The sequence below is a fragment of the Papio anubis genome, chromosome 3 (assembly GCF_008728515.1).
Source record: "Papio anubis isolate 15944 chromosome 3, Panubis1.0, whole genome shotgun sequence".
Classification (NCBI taxonomy): Eukaryota; Metazoa; Chordata; class Mammalia; order Primates; family Cercopithecidae; genus Papio; species Papio anubis.
The window spans coordinates 38,540,010-38,560,232 of record NC_044978.1 but is presented as its reverse complement, the minus strand read 5'-3'; the positions used below and the strand labels follow the sequence as shown (position 1 = coordinate 38,560,232).

The following is a 20,223-nucleotide window of genomic DNA, read 5'->3' as shown; positions in this document are numbered from 1 at the left end:
TCTGCATCAGGCTGGAGGTTGTGTTGGCCCAAAGAAAGTTACTGGAGCCAGTGTGAGGAGGGAATTCAAGAAAAAAGAAAACTAAGAATTGTAGAATTCATATCTATGTGAAATCATGGTTGCAATAGAGAGATGGTAATAATATGTGAATGACAGTATACGTTTTTGTAGACTTTTGTATACAAACACACACACACACAAACACACACACCGCCTCTAGCCCTGTCCACTAAGAGGACATGGAAGCAGCAACACCTTAACACTTGGTGTCCAGATCTTGGTTTCTTAATACTATACTCCACTAAAAGAAAGAAATGGCTGATTCGAGATCTGTGGAAGAAAAGCACCAAATGAGTTTGAAACATCTAGTTATGCTGTGCAGAAAGCAAGGAATGATAGGATATGTCCAAGGAATAATAGGTTATGTCACAATGACACTGAAGCCAGCTTGAAGTGGCTCCCACTGATCAAACACCCTTGTATTCCATCCTGGGTGAGAAAGTGAGACTCTGTCTCAAAAAAAAAAAAAAAAAAAAGGAATTGCCATTTTTGGCCAGGTGCAGTGGCTCATGCCAGTAATCTCAACACTTTGGGAGGCCAAGACAGGAGGACTGCTTGAGCTCAGGAGTTCAAGATTAGCCTGGGAAACATGGCGAGGCCCTGTCTCTACTAAAAATACAAAAAAGTAGCCAGGCATGGTTGTGTGTGCCTGTGGTCCCAGCTACTTGGGAAGCTGAGGTGACAGGATCACTAGAGCCTAGAGGGCAGAGCTTGAAGTGTGCTGAGATTGCACTACTGTACTCCAGCCTGGGTGACAAAGCAAGACCCTGTCTTAAAATACAATACAATACAATACAATACAATACAATACAATACAATACAATAACAATACAACACAACACAACACAACACACACAACACACTTCCCTCTGCTTCACACCACTCCCAGAACTTCCTCAGGCTCACTTCAATTGTATCTAGGCATGCTGATTCAATGTGCTCTTTTTGGTAAGGCAAATAAAGTTAATTCTGGATATAGATAAGCATAGCCAGGACCTAGTCAGAGGTTTTGTGGATTTAACTGATTAAAAAACAGCAAGGACCTGAGGCAATTTTGAGCTTTCCTGAAACATGCTTGGTTTTTAGGCAGCACTTGATCAACAACCCTCAGTTCTGATTACCAGGTCTCAGTCAAATCCAAGGATCCAAAAATCTAGACAATTTTACCCCCCAACAAGCTTGGTTCCTTTTGGAAAGCGGGCAATGCAGCAATCTTCCACAATTAACCTCTGGATGATTACTGAGCCCACCTTAGAGTGAGCACATTCCTAGTACAAAATGAACTTAACTATAGTCAATCTTTCTTTTCCACAACATACTTCCTTTCCCATTCCCTTGATAATCAAAGTTGACTTTCCTTTATACTGGAAGCTTTGTATTGCTTACAGTCCTACCTTCCTCACCATCCTGTTCAGCTGAGATCTACCTGTACCTAAAAACTCTAACCAACTGACTGGTGGTCAGGACGCATAGGATTCCTTTAAAAATGAAGCTAAAGCACACACTTCATCATGCTGACAATTATTTTTTATTTTTCTTTTTTTGAGACAGAGTCTTACTCTCTCACCCAGGCTGGAGTGCATTGGTGTGATCAGAGCTCACCGCAGCCTTCAACTCCTGGACTCAAGCCATCTTCCTGCCTCAGCCTCCCAAGTAGCTGGAAATATAGGTGCATACCACCACACCCGTCTATTTCCTATTTTTTTTTTTTTTGTAGAGACAGAGTCTCATTATGTTGCCCAGGCTGGTCTCGAACAATCCTTCTCTGGTCTCAAGCAATCCTTCAGCCTTGGCCTCCCAAAGTGCCAGGGTTATAGGCGTGAGCCACCATGACCAGCCCATTGTGACAATTTTTAAAAGCATATATATCAACTCACATTTCATCATAAAAATAATGCTATTTTTGTATTTTTCACAATAAAATTTCAAATTAGAGGGCAAGACCAGCGAAGTTGAAAAACATTTTTTCACCCTTTGGTATCCGGCACTTCTAAGAGTCAGGTCCAATCCTAAAATCATACACAACACTCAGTAAAGTACTTCACAGACCCATTGGCCTTATTACACTCGGTACATGACATCTGCAATTTTCTAAGTTTTTGACAACAATATGATCAATGAATCACAGTGGGTCATTGACTGTTACCAGTGATTAATAAAATATTTCTGTGTTTTTTAACTGGTGATAGTTTTTGAAGACCTTTTTTTTTTTTTTTTTTTTTTTGAGATGGAGTCTCGCTGTCTCCCAGGCTGCAGTGCAGTGGTGCGATCTCGACTCACTGCAACCTCCGCCTCCCGGGTTCACGCCATTCTCCTGCCTCAGCCTCCTGAGTAGCTGGGACTACAGGCGCCCACCACAACACCCAGCTAATTTTTTGTATTTTTAGTAGAGATGGGGTTTCACCATGTTAGCCAGGATGGTCTTGATCTCCTGACCTCATGATCCACCTGCCTTGGCCTCCCAAAGTGCTGGGATTACACGCGTGAGCCACTGCGCCTGGCCTGAAGACCATTTTTTATTGCAATGTATCAGACATTTTCTCTATTAGCATTATTGATGGATTTTCTTGAGCTTTTCTGACACTAATACAAAGGAACACATAAGGTCCCATTTACTTAAAAGTAGAAATGGAAAAAATAAATCCCTCCCCCAAAAAGGTATGTATGAGGCTTTAGGGGGAAAAAAAGGGGGGGCGGGGAATGTATGTATGAGGCTTTAGGCAAAATTAGCCTTTATTGTGTTAAATGGTTTATTGTGGGGTTTTTTTGTTTGTTTTTTGTTTTAAGAGATGAGGTCTTGCTCCGTTGCCCAGGCTGGAGTGTACTGGTGTGATCACAGCTCACCACAGTCCTGAATTCCTGGACTCAAGTGATCCTCCTGCCTCAGCCTTCTGAGTAGGTGAGATTATATGCATGTACCACCGCGTTCAGCTAATTTTTTAATTCCTTGAAGTGAAAAGTTACCCAAGCTAGCCTTGAACTCCTGGCTTCAGGTGATCCTTCCACCCTAGCCTCTCAAAGTGCTGAGACTACAGGTGTAAATCACCACACCCTGCCCACTGTTGTAAATGATACAAATTTTAATGAGAAATGCGTATTAGAAATGTGAAAAAGAAAAGCAACATTGTTGCTTCTAAATAAAGCAGTAACAAAAATTATTTCCTCACACTACCCTAGAAGTAATGCCAATTTTCAATTCTAAAAAAGAATACAGCAGAAAGAGATTTTTTACAAAGTGTCTTAAGTCATAAGAAGACACTTTACCAACAAGGATAATAAATTAACCAGCAAAAGTTATAAGAAAAAAATCACATGAAAGAATAAACTAAATACATCAGTAATTTCACACTAGGTTGTTCTCCATTCCTGCTGGGAAAAAAATGTAACATCCAAACACATTCTGTATTTTTTCAACTCAGATAAAAATATAAACTTTCAATCAATTTGTTTTAAATTAAATTATCATTAAATATTTCCAGCAAATGATCACAAACATAAAAATGCAGAAGCTACCTCCAACATGTGGAATGATACTCACTTATCTTTTCCTTATCCTAGCACTGATAAACTGGCTCCTTCAAACTGACAGTTTTCCAGACATTCAAAAGGACAAAAAGGAAAACGCAAATATATCATCTGTCTAGCATCTATCTGGGGAGTAGGCAATTGTTTATTTAAGGTCCCTGCGGGTCTAAATAACTAATGTCCCTTGCAATAAAGAATCATTAAAACAAATGCCAATTTTTTAACCCCTAAACACATTAACACTGCATTTCTCTCTCTCTTTTCTGAACCAGTAAATTCAGCCAGGGATCGTCTATATGCCCAGTAAAAACTAATTAAATAAATCCTATTGAATGAATAAAAATAAGCCTATTGGCCCAAATCTTACACAAAGGAAATATGGTTATGACTCAAATATTTCCCTAATATTAAAAAAGTACTAATTAATAATGTATATGGCTCTGATAAACAGATACTGTCTAATATTCTAGTAAGTGGTAGAATTACTAAATTTTGCAAAGTAGCAAACACCAGGCATATAAATTAGTGAACAGTATACTTAATTCCTTTATTGAGCTAGTTTCAATTTTGATTTATTCATGTATGCTTTGCAGTACAGAGAAACAGCATATTGGAAAAAGAGTAATAATATTTTAACATACAAGAAGGGATACTGGGTGAAGGTGGAAGGATCACTTGAAGCCAGGATTTCAAGGCTTGTCTGGGCAATAGAGCAAGACTCTGTCTCTACAAAAATTTTAAAATTAGCCAGGAATGGAGACACACACCTGTAATTCTGGCTACCTGGGAAGCTGAAACAGGAGGATCACTCAAGCCCAGGAGTTCAAGGCTTAGTGATCTATGACTGTGCCACTGCACACCAGACTGAGAAACAGAGAAAGACCCTGTCTCAATTTAAAAAAAGAAAAAAGAAAAAAGAAAGGATACTGTATTCTAGGTAATCAAATCTGTGCTGATGACTATAAAATTTCCAGATTTTGATATATTTACTAAAATCACTTTTGCTTTTATTTTCTTTGAAAACATGCAATAAAGGATATGTCTTATCCTCTGATGAATATCTTTTAATACTTATTAATTAGAAGATACAATTGTTGCTCTTAGACTAGTCCTTTTGGTTGGTAAAATGCTGCATAAGCCAAGGTATGCTATTCAAATTAAAATTTGAAATTTGTACACCAAAAAAGTTTTGTATGTTAATTATAGTCTTAATAATGTGTATTATTTCAAACTGCAAACAAATTATCAATTTCTATGGGTTATAAAATTATTTCAGTGATAATATTTTCATAGAAAAAGCTTTGACCTCATATAAACCTGGCAAGTGTTAACTCTGTTTCTGTGATTAGTATCTATCTTAGTTTCTCTTTAATTGTACCGCATGTAAAATGTGTCTCATTTTAATATCAAAATTTCCAAATATCCACAAATGGGAATTACCTTGAAGGTATCATGTGAATATATAACAGAAAATATGAGTGTCATAGCAGAAACCTCGTATTTTCTATCAAGTAAATTTTTTGCCCAACTGTAGGATAATGTAAGTGTTCTGAGCACATTTAAGATAGGGTGGATTAATCTATGCTGTTTGGTAGGTTAGGTGCATTAAATGCATTTTCAATTTTCGATATTTTCAACTTACAATGGTTTATCATGATGTAACCCCATCATAAGTCAAGAAGCATCTATATTCCAGGTCACAAATGCATTTAACACAAAGCCTATTTTATAATAAGGTATTGGCTATATCACATAATTTACTAAATACTGTACTGAAAGTGAAAAATAGAATGGTCATACAGAAAACTTGATGTACAATTTTTACTGAATGTGTATTGCTTTCACACCATTATAAAGTCAAAAAATTGTTAAGTTGGAACCGTCTATATATTTATCTACTTCTTTTAATGGCAAATAACTTAAAGCAAGAGACCCACCAAAAAGAAAACAAAAATGTATCAGTTAAAAAAAATATTGACAAGGGAGAAAGAACTATTTGGGGGGTTGGGGTGAATTCCATGTGGAAATGAGTACTTAACAAGTGCAAGGGCAAGTATAGTAGGCAAAAGTATGTAAAGTGGGGCGGTAGAAGAGTAACAAGCAGGACAACTAAAAACACTAGATTAGGTTAGATTTTTCTTATCAAGGCAGTAATGTTCATGGCATCAATTAACGGAATAAAACAGAAGCAATACACTGAAATGGAGAACCCATATGACAGTAACAAGAGCACAGTGAAAGAGGAGAAAGAAGAGTCAGATGTGGAAACCAAAATAAATGGTAAACAGAAAGACCATAATCACAAGGAAGACTTGAAATAACTGAAAAAGGAATAACTATTTTTTTTAAATGGGGGTGGGGTTGGGGGGGAAAAAAGTTTAAAATTCTAGTTCAAGATGGAAAAAAGAATTGGTAACCATTTGAGAAACTCCATCAAAAAGCATACAAAATTTAAGCAACAGAAAAATAAGATACATTATGAGCTGGATCAATGGTACAGGGTTTTGTAGATTTTGCCAATAAATACAACAGTCTTCAAGATAGCAAAGTGTTTTGTAATTCTGCATACGGTTTTTCAAAGTGAGTATTTTAAATTACAATAAATTTACTGGAAAAATGCAATGGCTTCAGAGAGAAATGTATAATACTGTTACATGTAAAATATTACCCATATGTCTCAGCTGTTTATCTCTTCTGAAAACTCCATGACTTAAATTTTAAAGAATAGGCTTAAAAGCAATCAAAGGGTCCTATTTACTCTGTTCCCTAAACTGAAACTAGAGGGCAGTATGAGAAAATATTTTACTCAGTGTACTTTGAATTTCTGAAATCACATTTGATTTGGGATGTTACTGAAAAATTTACTGTAACTGAATTTAAAAGATGGCATATAAATCATTTCATAGATACTAATAACCATTGCATTTTTCACAAAAGGGACTACTCTAGAAAAACCACAGTTGATTCTTTTTTTTAAAGGACTTTAGATGGGGGTGGAGAAGCGGAAATGTGCATACCCAGCTCCAAATGAATTACCAAATTATTTCTTCTCCAAAGGGGAAAAAAAAAAAAAAGAGGCATCAGAGTATAATGGAACAATAAAGATGAAAAATTTGCTAGAGTTTCATGTCCATTTTCCTTTGTAATTCTCACCGGGCCAGGGGAAACCAGCGAGGGAGAGAATGAGAGGGTATTTGAGTATTCTCTGTACTTCAAACTCAATTTTCCTGTAAACTTAAAAGTGATCTTAAAAAGTCTATCAATTTTTGAAAAAAATTATAAAATAAAAAGCAAGGCAGACAAAACTCTGATACAATTGCAGCTTTTGGTTTCAAAGTAGAAAAAAAATTCTAATTACTAATTTTCCTAAGAATAAAAATAATACAAGACTATTAATTAAATTTTAGAAATACTACCTAAAGTAAATATCGAAAATCAAAACTGTCAGTAGCCCAACTTCATGGAGAGCCAAATGACTTCATAATACACTTTCTTGCTTTTATCATGTAAAGAAGGTAGATAAGTCACTTGGTTGTAATTATATGGTACGTAAAGAATTGCATATAACTTTCTTTTACTTAACCTACTGAACATTTTCTCTTATCACTAAGTACTATAAAATTTGTAAAAAATTAAACAGGCTTAAAACTTCTGATAAAATATATTTTTGTTAACACAAGTACAATAACAAATAAAAAAAAGAGAGAAGACAAAAGAAATAAACATAGTATTTGTTTCTAGGATACATGATTACATAGTACACATCAAGGAAAAAAGTTTCCAGCTACTGCACAGTAGCAATATCAAGTTTGGAAAAAAACTCTCCAAGATACGCTAATTTGCCAAATAAAGGTAGAACAGCAGAACAGAAGGCAAACCCTGGCCTGAGATATCCCAAAAGAAGTAACAGCATTATTTCTGTTCTCAATATAATCCACCAGGCCATTCCTTCAAAATTTCTTTATTTTTCATCAATCTCAACCTAGAATCTTAAGATGAATGTTTTGGTGGGTACAATATCTTGTTATTAACCTTAAGAAACATCAAAATATCCAGAAGAAAACCACTGATACAGTAACATCCCCTTTGTTATACTTGGTCATTTTAATACTGCACATTCTTCAAGTTTACCCCGTATCACCACAAAGCTTCCCATCATCGTATAGAATCTTGCATCCATATATATGCTTTTATACATGGAAATAATTCTTTATCCACATACATGATTTTAGACATGGAAAGAATATAGAAGGAGAGATGGACAAAAATAAAATTGCCATAGAAGGAACTGAACCAGTATGACCACTGTTAGAATGATGCTACACTTCAGAGCAGCATTCCTTTCCAAGCCTCTAATTCAAAAAAATTGCCAAAAAAAACAAAGTATTGGATACTATATAAATATTTGACAACCAGTAACCATATTAAAAGATTACATGTCAACAAGACTTTCTAATTTAGGCCACTATCAATATACATCTTCTTAAGTGCAGGGAAAGAAAACAAAGGAAAAAAGTATTTTTATGAATCTATCATTCATCCATGCACTCATCTACCCAACTAGCAGCATCTAATCTACCACACAATATTAGGTTTGAGTGGAGAAAATACTGAAATCCTCGACTTAAATTCTTTTAATTTTACTCAAATTTATTCAGAAAAGTAGTAATCAACAGGATAAAAGCACAATGGTTTCTAATGTGCCCCCAAATTTTAAGTTAATCAAAAATCCTAAGCTTTGCTAAAATGAGATGTAAAAACATTTTTGTTGAAATCACTGATAACTAGCTCACCTGGTGATTCTCCTCCCACATCTGAGGCTTGGGCTGAATCTGCTGAGGAAACCACACTGACAGCATTGGTAGGTATGCTTGTAGTAAAGGTGGAAGGTGAGACTGCTGATTTTTTTGCTGCAACAATGACACTTCTGTAATAAAGAAAGTAAACAGATTGAAAGATACAAATTGATCTCTTGAATTAATTACATGAATTTCAAAACAGAAATTAGGTAGCTAACTTATTTTTCTAATTTTCTTATTTCAATTTGATGTACAATTTAGACTTTTCACCCAACGTGAAATTTCTTCAATACTGTCCATTTTTATCTGCATTTCACTATGAAAATATAACAATCCATTTTAACATTTAAACTTATATTTACCACACAGTATTTTTAAAATTTAGGATTATCTTTAATTATCTAACAAATAAAATATAACCAAAAGAATTAAAGCAGAAAATTCAACGTTTCCACAAGAATTGTAAAGCGCTGCTAATCTGAAATAATAAAACCTTGGAAATCTTATAAGCTTAAAAAAAAAGTAGATATAAGCAATTTGCTAACATGTATACAACCCAGTTTTTCATTTTTAAACCCCAAAGTTTATATATCTTTTGATAATATACAAAAAAGTAATGCATAGGAATAAAAACCATATGCAAAAATATCAAATAATCAAAGTTCTTTATCTTGTACATTATTCAAAGGCAGGTATTTATGATATACCAATTTCAATTAAAATGTAATACTTTATACCAAACAGTAACTAAAAGACCTTGTTAGTCATAACTTAAAAGGCATTTTTAATTGAAGTTGGCTCTATAAACATGCAAAAACTCAGTTAATGAGGTAAAGAGGACAGCTGATATATAATGCACTCCCACAGCAGTGCTTACTTTTAATTACCTGGTGTTAACTATAAGCCTAAAGTCTTCAACATTCAATTTATTTAATCACATCTTTTGTTGACAGTACTGTAACAGCAAGCTTCAAGTATTCCCTTAATAGCTTTAAAGTATTCAGCTTCTAAACAAAGTAACTTAGGTACTTGATCCCAATACATGCATTCAAAAGTGAAAATTATGTAATTCCAATATTTTAATAATACATTTTTGTAGTTATTTTTAAAAACACACACACAAAGCAAAATAGGTTTCGTTTTACTTCAGTGCCTATCATGCGAGGGCAAACACTGTTGCCAATTAAATCAAGTTCTCTTGTGCTAGGCATGGCTTATTCAATGTACTTGAGGGTAGCTGGTGTCACATCATTATAAGGGTGACTGCCAATGTTAACTATACACTAAAAAATAGAAGCAACAGCCACCTGAGCCCCCAATCCAAAATGGTGTGCTTAAATCATGGCAGCTTATATCAGATGAAGATTATTGACTTAAGGGGGAGTAGATATGACGTGTGTGTGTGTGCATGCGCGCATGAATGTGTGTGTGTACGGGTGTGTTAGTGGTACCTTCAAAAACAATACGAAATGTAATTTGTAGTATTTCCTACTGGAAGGAGAAATTTAAAACCTACTGCTTAAGAAAATCACTGTCTTCTAGCAATGTCTGTGCAGGGGAGGGAGGAGAAATATGAAGAATTTACTTTCACATTTGTTCACAAAAGAAAGAACCAGCAAGATCTAGTTTACTCATACAATAAGTATGAACTGAATGGAGCAACAGAAAGGAACACTTAGAAAAGTGCAATTGCTTTTTCTATAATCAAAATGTAAGATATATACCTATGTATGCTATGACTCAACATTTCCACTTCTAGGAATTTCCTCAAGAAAGCTTATGTCCACAAAATATGTATACAATAATGTTCATATAGGCTTTATTTATAATTGGCAAAAGCTGGAAATAGCCCAAATGTCCTTTATGCAGATATAGAAAATTTTAAATGGTGCTATGCTTCTGGAATGGAATATTATTCAGCAATAAAAGGTAACAAACTACTGATGAATGAAATGAAAAGGTAACAAACAACATGGATGAATCTCAAAAGCATTATGTTGAATGAAGCCTTATACTAAGGAGTATATACTTTATGGGTTTTTTTTTTTTTTTTTTTAAACATGTATGTCTAGAACAAGCAAAACTAATGTATGGTACACAAAATCAGAATTAATAATTGCCTCTGGGGGATAGGAACCAGAATTGGCTGGGAAAGAGAACTTTCAAGACCAATGATATCATGATGGGGACCTGGGGTTACACAAATGTATAAATTTGTCAAAACTCATCAAACGGTATACTTAAGACTTGTGTCTTTCATGGTATGTAAATTTTAGATTAAAAAAACGGTATCGATCTCCAGTTAGAGAGCTGCATGCTAGCTGAAATATTTATTTAATCACATTTATTTAATCACATGTTTTGTTGACAGTACTATAACTGCAAGCTTCAAGTATTCCCTTAACAGCTTTAAAGTATTCAGCGTCTAAACAAAGTAACTTAGGTACTTGATCCCAATACAAGCATTCAAAAGTGAAAATTATGTAATTCCAATATTTTAATAATACATTTTGTAGTTATTTTTTAAAACACACACACAAAGCAAAATACGTTTCGTTTTAAGAGTGAAGTGAACTGATATCTACAATTTTGAAGTACATTACAAAAATAAGATTGATTGATGGATACATGGTGAAGCAAACAGAGTTAAAAGCTAATTGTTGAATCTCAGTGATGGGTCTACAGGTTTTCACTGTACAACTCTTTCAACTTTTCTGTTTGCCTGAACATTTTCATAATAAAACACTGGAAAACTGGTAACAGAACAGAATTTACTACAGCTGTTCCAAATATGCACAATCCCTATTTATTCAAGATGACATGGCTAATTAAACTCAACAAAGGAACTCAACTTCATTTCTAATCCTTCATCCTCTTGCTGTTAATGTCTCAGTCACAGATAAGGTCTTATTCTTTTATTCAGTTCAGGAAATATTTATTGTCCAGGATCTTTCACCTTTTGTCAGGAATGACAGATCAGAAGTACGGCTTTCTACATGAATCTATATTTTACATGTTCCTCACACACTTCTTCAACACGCTCTTACGGTTGCTAAGTGTGTTGTGTCATTTGACAACTCCAACCCTTTGTATATACGCCTCCTCTGCCAAGATGCCTTCTTCTTAATCCTGCTTGCTTGTTAGGTAATATAAAATTATAAATTCTACTAGCAGCTAAGATAAATGAAGCACTGACAATATGCCAAGAATTATTATTCAATTTTCAAAACAATCCTAAGGTACGTATTAATTCAATTTTTAGAAATTTTAAATCTAAACCTCAGAAAGGTAACGTAATAACCAAAGTAAATAGTAGAACTACCATGCAAATCTAGGTTTATCTAACACCAGAGCCTTGAATTTGAACCGTTTCCCCATGTTGACCTTTCTTAAAACTTTTGAGATATAATTCACATACCATTTAATTCACTAAAAATAGACAATTAAGAGATTTTTAGTATGCTCAAAGTTGTACAATTATCACCACAATCATATTAACATTTAAACATAATTTTAGAATCATCTATAAGCAACAGTAATAAAGATCTCTAGCATATAAAATTATTTATATACTACCATAAAATCACAAAAATATATCTGCTCATAAATTTTTAAAAGCTGCATTCTTTCACATAGCTACATAATTAGTTCATAATAGAGAAATAAAATTCATCAATTTCCAAATTCACTGATTGATTCAAATCAATTCTAAGGAATTAACACAATACTGCTTCAGCTTAAGGCTATACAGAAACAAAGAAAAATCAAAGTTACAATGATCCCATTAAAAGGACATTAAGCAGTAGGTAGATTTTGAAATATTTTCATTGTGTTTACCAATCATTGTCATTATTATTATAAAGTTTCAGTGTAAAAGACTAAAATCTTCAACAGAGGAGATCTTTATCGTGTTTATCTTGTTAAATATAAGTATAAATCTAAATTAGTAAAGCATGTTCTACAGTTTACAAAAATAATCTAGAATTTTAAATTTACCAATAGTTAAGATTTATCATGCAAAAGCTAAGCATGTAATATTATCTTTTTATACGATGCATTGGAAAACACAGAGAAAATGCAACATGCATTTGACAAAACTGAGACTTTACATGACAGGCAATGTGCTAGGGATATTTCTGGCACCTTTCTCAGGCTACAGCTCAGGTTTCTATTTAAGAAACAAATTGAAATCTTTTTTAATGTTTAAGAACAATTACTGGAATTTTTTATATCTACATCAATTTTAGCAGAAAGTGCTCCAAACTTTTTAGCATAAGGAATTTGAAAGACAGACAACCAATTATGCAAGCTAGTTTCCCAAATTGTCAATTATAAACCAAATACTGAAGAGATAAAAATTGTTATTATCATTTTTTTCTTTATGAACTCACTATGAATACTTAATATTTGTGGGGCACCGTGCTTAAGAACATACACAAATTACCATATTTATATTTATGACAACCTTTGAGGTTAGTACTACATATTATTATGCTAATTTTACGAATGAGAAAGAAGTAATTTTCCTAAAGTCTCACACAGAACAAATGAAAATACTGTTGCTGGATTTTTTCTTTCCCCTGAACAAGGGATACTCATTTCAAAGTTTCTTTTAATTTACTGGCAATAGGCAAATAGTAACAATGCCTTCCAGATCAATAAAGTTGAGAAGTTCCATTTCAGTATTATATCAGTTTCAAATATCACAAACCCTCACACAAATGCTATTTTATTTAACATACAAATAGTTCACTAAAGGAAAAAAGAGCATTTCAGCCTACCACTTTAGTCCCTAAGGATCCAGTTGAAAAGCCAGACCAGTCCTTGAACTTTATCAAGATAAATTCCTGGCATTCACTAATCATCAGAGAGGATCTTCAAATTAGATAAGAGCAAGAATTTTGGCATGGGAATGAACACAAACACCTTTGCATTCACAAAGGCCCACAACCTGGCAGCCTTTCAGCAAGGTTTTATTCATGTAGCTGTTACTCTAAACTTTCCAGCTATTCCTTGGAAGTTGATAATACTTAAGATATGAGGAGAGTTGTGATTTCTGACATAGCATTCCTGAGATAAATACATGATCAGAGGGATGCTTTGAAATTCCCAAAGATATTCCACTAGCCCATGGCAGCATGAAAGTTTTTAAAAAGGTGCCTCTAACCAAGAAAAAACAAGGGAGGTAAAAAACAGAGCAGTCTCCTTGCCATCAGAGACTGTTAAATGAATACCAGACATGTCAAATTCTACAGAACATCCTGGAAATTGCTACCATCAAAATTATCTGTTGTTTTCTACTTCAATAAACCCCTTAAAATGTATTATGCCTAAGCATGATTTCCTAAATATATTCATGATCTACTCACTGAAGACATCAGTAAGGCACAAATTTAATTTCTATGATATTTAAAAAAGAAATAAATGCTAAAATATATAAAATTTGGATCATTAGTAAACAATGTAACTATATTAATAACATATATTAAATTTAAAAGTATAGCCTCACATTATTTTTGAGTACTCAATCTAACACAAACAAATCTAAATAAATTGTAAAAATTGAGAATAGACAGGGCACAGTGGCTCACGCCTGGAATCCCAATGCTTTGGGAGGGCAATGCAGCTGGATCGCTTGAAGCCAGGAGTTCAGGACCAGCCTGGGCAACACAGCAACACCTCATCTCTACAAAAAAAAAATGTAAATAGCTGGACATGTTGGTCCCAGCTACTCAGGGGACTGAGGAAGATCGATCCGTTGATCCCACGAGTTTGAGGCTACAGTGAGCTATGACTGCCACTGCACTCCAGCCTGGGGGGCAGAGCAAGACACTGTCTCAAAAATAAAATAAATAAATAAAAATTGAGGCCAGGTGCAGTGACTCATGCCTGTAATCCCAACACTTTGGATCATTTGAGGACAGGAGTTTGAGACCAGTCTGGCCAACATGGCAAAACCCCGTCTCTACTAAAAATACAAAAACTAGCTGGGCATGGTGGCACACACTGGTAATCACAGCTACTCTGGAGGCTGAGGCACGAGAATCACTTAAACCTAGGAGGCGAGGTTGCAGTGAGCCAAGATCACACCACTGCACTTCAACCTGGGTGACAAAGTGAGACCACCTCAAAAAAAAAGAATAGCAAATTCCAAATTATACCAGACACAGCTTTTTCCATTTAAAAATATATGTCTTCAGTATCATTCTATACAGTGCTCTTTTACTCTTTAATGACTGCATAATATTTACTATGTTTTTCAAAAATAATACATGTAACCAATCATTTATAGATTGGCAGCTATAAAAACCAACTTTCCACTATTATAAAACAATTTTGTGGCCGGGCGCGGTGGCTCACGCCTGTAATCCCAGCACTTTGGGAGGCCGAGGCGGGCGGATCACAAGGTCAGGAGATCGAGACCATGGTGAAACCCCGTCTCTACTAAAAATACAAAAAATTAGCCGGGCGCGGTTGTGGGCGCCTGTAGTCCCAGCTACTCGGGAGGCTGAGGCAGGAGAATGGCGTGAACCCGGGAGGCGGAGCTTGCAGTGAGCCGAGATCTCTGTCTCAAAAAAAAAATAAATAAATAAATAAATAAAATAAAATAAAACAATTTTGCTATAAAATGCAGCAAGGTAAATCATTCAAAAGAGACAGGTCTTTTAGTGTCACCATTTAATAGTAATAAGGCCATAAGCTATTACTTAACTTCTCTGTGACTGAGTTTCTACATCTTTAAAGAAGGAATAAAGATAGTTATCTATCCATTCTAAATGCATTTAGGATAGAACTTCACAGACTAAAATAGGCAATTCCACCTGCAGAAAACATTTTATACTTGGTTATTACTTCTGTATGAACTTCCACAGTGGAAGTAAGTTTATATATTTTAATTTTTAATTAACATGCCAATTTACCTCCAATAAACTGTAGCAATATGCACTCTCAACAGCAAAAAAAAAAAAAAAAAAGTATCTTCATATCCTCATAAATAACAGCTGTGATTTTTAAAAAAAAATCTCTGCTAATTTAATTGAGGGAAATTATATCACTCATTTCTTTTTAATCTCATGAGTACATAGTAGGTGTATATATTTATGGGGCACATTTAATATTTTGATACAGGCATGCAATCATAATCATATCACAGTAAATGGGGTATCCATCACCTCAAGCAGTTATTTCTTTGTGCTACAAACATTGCAATTATACTCTTTTAGTTATTTTTTAACTGAATAGTAAATTATCATTGACTGTAATCACCCTGTTGTGCTAAAAAAAAAATAGATACGGCTGGGCGCGGTGGCTCACGCCTGTAATCCCAGCACTTTGGGAGGCCGAGGCGGGCGGATCACGAGGTCAGGAGATCGAGACCATCCTGGCTAACACGGTGAAACCCCGTCTCTACTAAAAATGCAAAAAAAAACTAGCCGGGTGTGGTGGCAGCGCCTGTAGTCCCAGCTACTCGGGAGGCTGAGGCAGGAGAATGGCGTGAACCCGGGAGGCGGAGCTTGCAGTGAGCCGAGATCGCGCCACTGCACTCCAGTCTGGGCGACTAAGCGAGACTCTGTCTCAAAAAAAAAAAAAAAAAAAAAAAAAAAGATATTATTGATTCTATCTAACTATATTTTTGTACCCATTAACCATGTCGACTTCCCTCCTAGTCTACAGTACCCTTTCTAGCCTTTGGTAACCCTCATTCTACCCTCTATTTCCAGGAGTTCAACTGTTTTAATTTTTAGCTCCCAAAAATGAATGAGAATATGTGAAGTTTGTCTTTCTGTGCCTGGCTTATTTCACTTAATATAATGATGTTCTCTACTTCCATTCATGTTGCAAATGACAAGACCTCATTATTTTTTATGACTGAATAGTATTCCATTCTGTATATATACACCATATTTTCTTTATCCATTCATCTGTTCATAGATACTTAGTTGCTTCCAAATCATGGCTATTTTGAACGGTGCTGCAATAAACATGGGAGTGCAGATATCTCTTCAATAAATGGAGTTCCTTGCTTTGGGGTATATACCTAGCAGTGAAATTGCTGAAACACATACTAGTTCTATTTTTAGTTGTCTCGGGAACCTCCAAACTGTTTCCCATAGTGGTCATAGTAATTCATACTCTCACCAACAGTATATGAAGGTTCCCTTATCTCCACATCCTTGCCAACATTTGTTACTGCTTATCTTTTGGATATAAGCGATTTTAACTGGAGTGAGATGATATCTCACTGCTTTGATTTGCATTTCTCTGATCAATGATGTTGATTGAGCACCCTGTCATAAAATCGTTTGACATTTGTATGTCTTCTTTGAGAAATGTCTATTGAGATCTTTAGCCCAATAGTTATCATTTTAAAGTTATCATTTATCATTTTAATTAAATTTTTAAAGTTATCATTTAATTTAAAATTTAGTAATAAATTTTAAAGTTATCATTTAAACATTAAATGATAAATCATTTAAAATTTAGTAATATTTTTAAATTATTATTAATACATCTCTTCCTATAGAGTTGGTTGAGTCCCTTATATATTCTGGTTATTAAAACCCTTGTCAGTTAACCAGAATATATAAGGTTATTATATAATCCCCAGTCTGTGGGTTGTCTCTTCAATTTGTTGATTGTTTTCTCTGCTATGCATAAGTTCTGTAGCTTGATGTGATCTCATCTGTCCATGTTTGCTTTCACTGCCTGTGCTTTTGGGGTATTACTCAAGAAATCTCCCCAGATTAATGTCCTGAAGAGTTTTTCCAATGATTTCTTTCAGTAGCTTCATAGTTTCAGGTCATAGATTTAAATCTTTAATCCATTTTGAACTGATTTTTGTATGTAGCAAGAGATAAAGGTATTCATTCTTCTGCATATGGACATACAATTTACTCAGTACCACTGAGAAGACTGTCCTTTCCCCATTGCATGTTCTTGGCAACTTTGTCAAAAATGAGTTCACTTGTAGCTGTGTGGATTTATTTGAGTTCTCTATTCTGTTCCATTGGTCTATGTATCTGTTTTTATGAGAGTATCATGCTGTTTTGGTTACCATGGCTCTGTAGTATAATTTGAAATTTTGTTCTCTTTGCTCAGGATGGCTTTGGCTATTCTGAGTCTCTGTGGTTCCATATAGTTTCTAGTAATATTTTTTCTATTTCTGTGAAGAATGTCATTGGTATTTTTATATAGATTGCATTGAATCTGTAGATCGCTTTGGGTAGCATGAACATTTTAACACTACTAATTCTTCCAATCCATGAACATGAAATATCTTTCATTTTGGGGGTCCTTTTTAGTTTCTTGCATCAATGTTTTATAGCTGTCATTGAGGGATCTTTCACTTCTTTGGCTGTTTATTCCTAGGTATTTTACTTATAGCTATTGTAAATTGGATTGCTTTCTTGATCTCTTTTTCAGATTGTTCACTGTTAGCATATACAAATGATACTGATTTTTGTCATGCAACTGTACTGAATTTATCAGTTATAATACTTTTTTATGGACTCTAGGTTTTTCTAAATATAAGATCATATCATCTGCAAACAACTGACTTCTTCATTTCCAATTTAAATGCCCTTTCTTTCTCGTCTGATTGCTTTACCTAGGACCTCCAGTACTATGTTGAATAACAGTAATGAAAGTGGGCATCCTTGTTTCATTCCAGATCTTAGAGAAAAGGCTTTAAGTTTTTCTCTGTTCCAAATGATACTAGCTGTGGATCTGTTGTTTACGGCTTTTTATTGTGTTGAGGTATGTTCCCTCTATATGCAGTTTTTTGAGGGTTTTTATCATGAAGAAATAGTGAATTTTATCAAATGCTTTTCAGCAGTAATTGAAATGATCATATGGCTTTTGTCTTCCATCCTATTGATATGATGTTTCACATTGATCAATTTGTGTATGTTCAGACATTCTTGCATCCCCAGAATAAATTCCACTCATTATGCATCAATTTTAAAAAAGTTTTTTTTAGACAGGGTCTTACTCTGTCACCCAGTCTGGAGTGCAGTGGCATGAACACAGCTCACTGTAGTGTCAAACTCCTTGGGCTCCAGTGATCCTCCCACCTCAGCCTCCTGAGTAGCTGAAACTACAGGCACACATCACCATGCCCAGCTAATCTTTTTATTTTAAAATCTCACCATGTTGCCCAGGCTAGTCTCAAATTCCTGGACTCAAGCAATCTTCCCACCTCAGCCCCACAAAATGCTGGAATTACAGGTGTGAGCCACTGCATCCAGACAAAAAGAAAAAAAGAAATTCATAAAATGAAAAATCTCAGAGGTTATGAAAATAAGTTAAAATATATCAAAACTTACACACACACTTAGAAATATTATATAGTATCATCTGCAGTTAAAAGAAATGTAAACAATGTAAATGTCAATTATTAAAGCATAACTGTATAAAATTAACATTAATCCATACTGTACTACTATAATAACTTCATAGCTACTTCCTGCCACAATTGCATTGAGCTCCAGTATTGTGAGCATCACTTAAAATGCTGTGTGATGCTAGTCATCTCAGAGAACACAGTTCCTCTCTTTTCTTTTGGGGACGGGGTGAGGAGTTTTGTTCTTGTTGCCCAGACTGGAGTGCAACGGCGCGATTTTAGCTCACTGCAACCTCCGCCTCCCAGGTTCAAGCGATTCTCCTGCCTCAGCCTCCCATTTTATACCTGGGATTACAGGCACCCGCCACCATGCCTGGATAATCTTTTTGTATTTTTAGTAGAGACGGGGTTTCACCATGTTGGCCGGGCTAGTCTGGAAATGCTGACCTCAAATGATCCACACGCCTCAGCCTCCCAAAGTACTGGGAAGTTCACCTCTCCAGTAAACTGTGTATCACAGCAAAAGTGATCTCTCCGAGTTCTCACATATTTTTCATCATGTTTAGTGCAATACTATAAACCTTTAATAACATAATGGGACCCATACAAAGTGCCACTAGCAATACTGGACATGCTCCCAAGGAGCAGGGAAAAGTCATGACATTATAAGAAAAAGTTGAATTGCTTGATATGTACTGTAGATTGAGGTCTGCAGCTGTGGTTGCCTGCCATTTCCAAAGAAATTAATCCAGCATAAGGACCACTGTAACAAAAGAAAAGGAAGTTGGCAAAGTTGTTACTGCAGTGACACCAGGAGGCGGGAAAAAAAAAATGCATTTTTTGTGAAATATCTTTATCTTGCACTGAAAATGCAGCTTTTATGCGGATGCAGGATTGCTATAAGAAAGGCATACCTATAGACTCTAACATGATTTGAGAAAAACTGAAGTCATTATATGTCAACTTAAAGAAGAATCTAAAGCTAAATTTAATGCCAGCAAGGATGATCGAGATAACAGGAGAAGCAGCTTCTGCCAACCAAGAGGCAGCAGCTGAGTTCCTAGACATCATTAAGAAAAACATTGAGGAGAAAGGATCAGCCTGATCAGGTTTTTAATGCAGACAAAAGTAACTTATTTGGGGTAGGTGGGGGAAGCCACAAAGGATACTTATTAGCAAGGAAGAGAAGTGAGCACTAGGATTTATGGCAGGAAGAGATAGGCTAACTCTACTGTTTTGTGCAAATGCAGTTGGGTTTATGATCACGATTGCCCTTATCTATTAATATAAAGCTGCTAACCCCTGAGCCATGAAAGGAAAACACAAACACCAGCTGCAACTCTGTTGGTTGTACAAGAAGGCCTGGCCAACGAGAACCCTTTTTCTGGATTGGTTCCATTGAAACTTTGTCCTTAAAGTCAGGAAGTACCTTATCACCTTATCAGTAAGAGATTAACTTTTAAAGTTCTTTTGCTATTGGACAATGCCGCTGACCAC

The 20,223-nt window shown here is 35.1% G+C and overlaps 1 protein-coding gene across 5 annotated transcripts in view; it reads right to left on the bottom strand.

Annotated features, from left to right (window-relative positions):
- LRBA (LPS responsive beige-like anchor protein) overlaps positions 1–20,223 on the bottom strand; it is a 766,866-nt gene that overhangs the window by 565,737 nt on the left and 180,906 nt on the right. For all 5 annotated transcript variants that reach the window (XM_031663999.1, XM_031664001.1, XM_031664000.1 and 2 more), the window contains one exon: positions 8,379–8,512. In XM_031663999.1, coding sequence (XP_031519859.1) covers positions 8,379–8,512 — 134 coding nt within the window. The remainder of the gene's footprint in view (positions 1–8,378; positions 8,513–20,223) is intronic.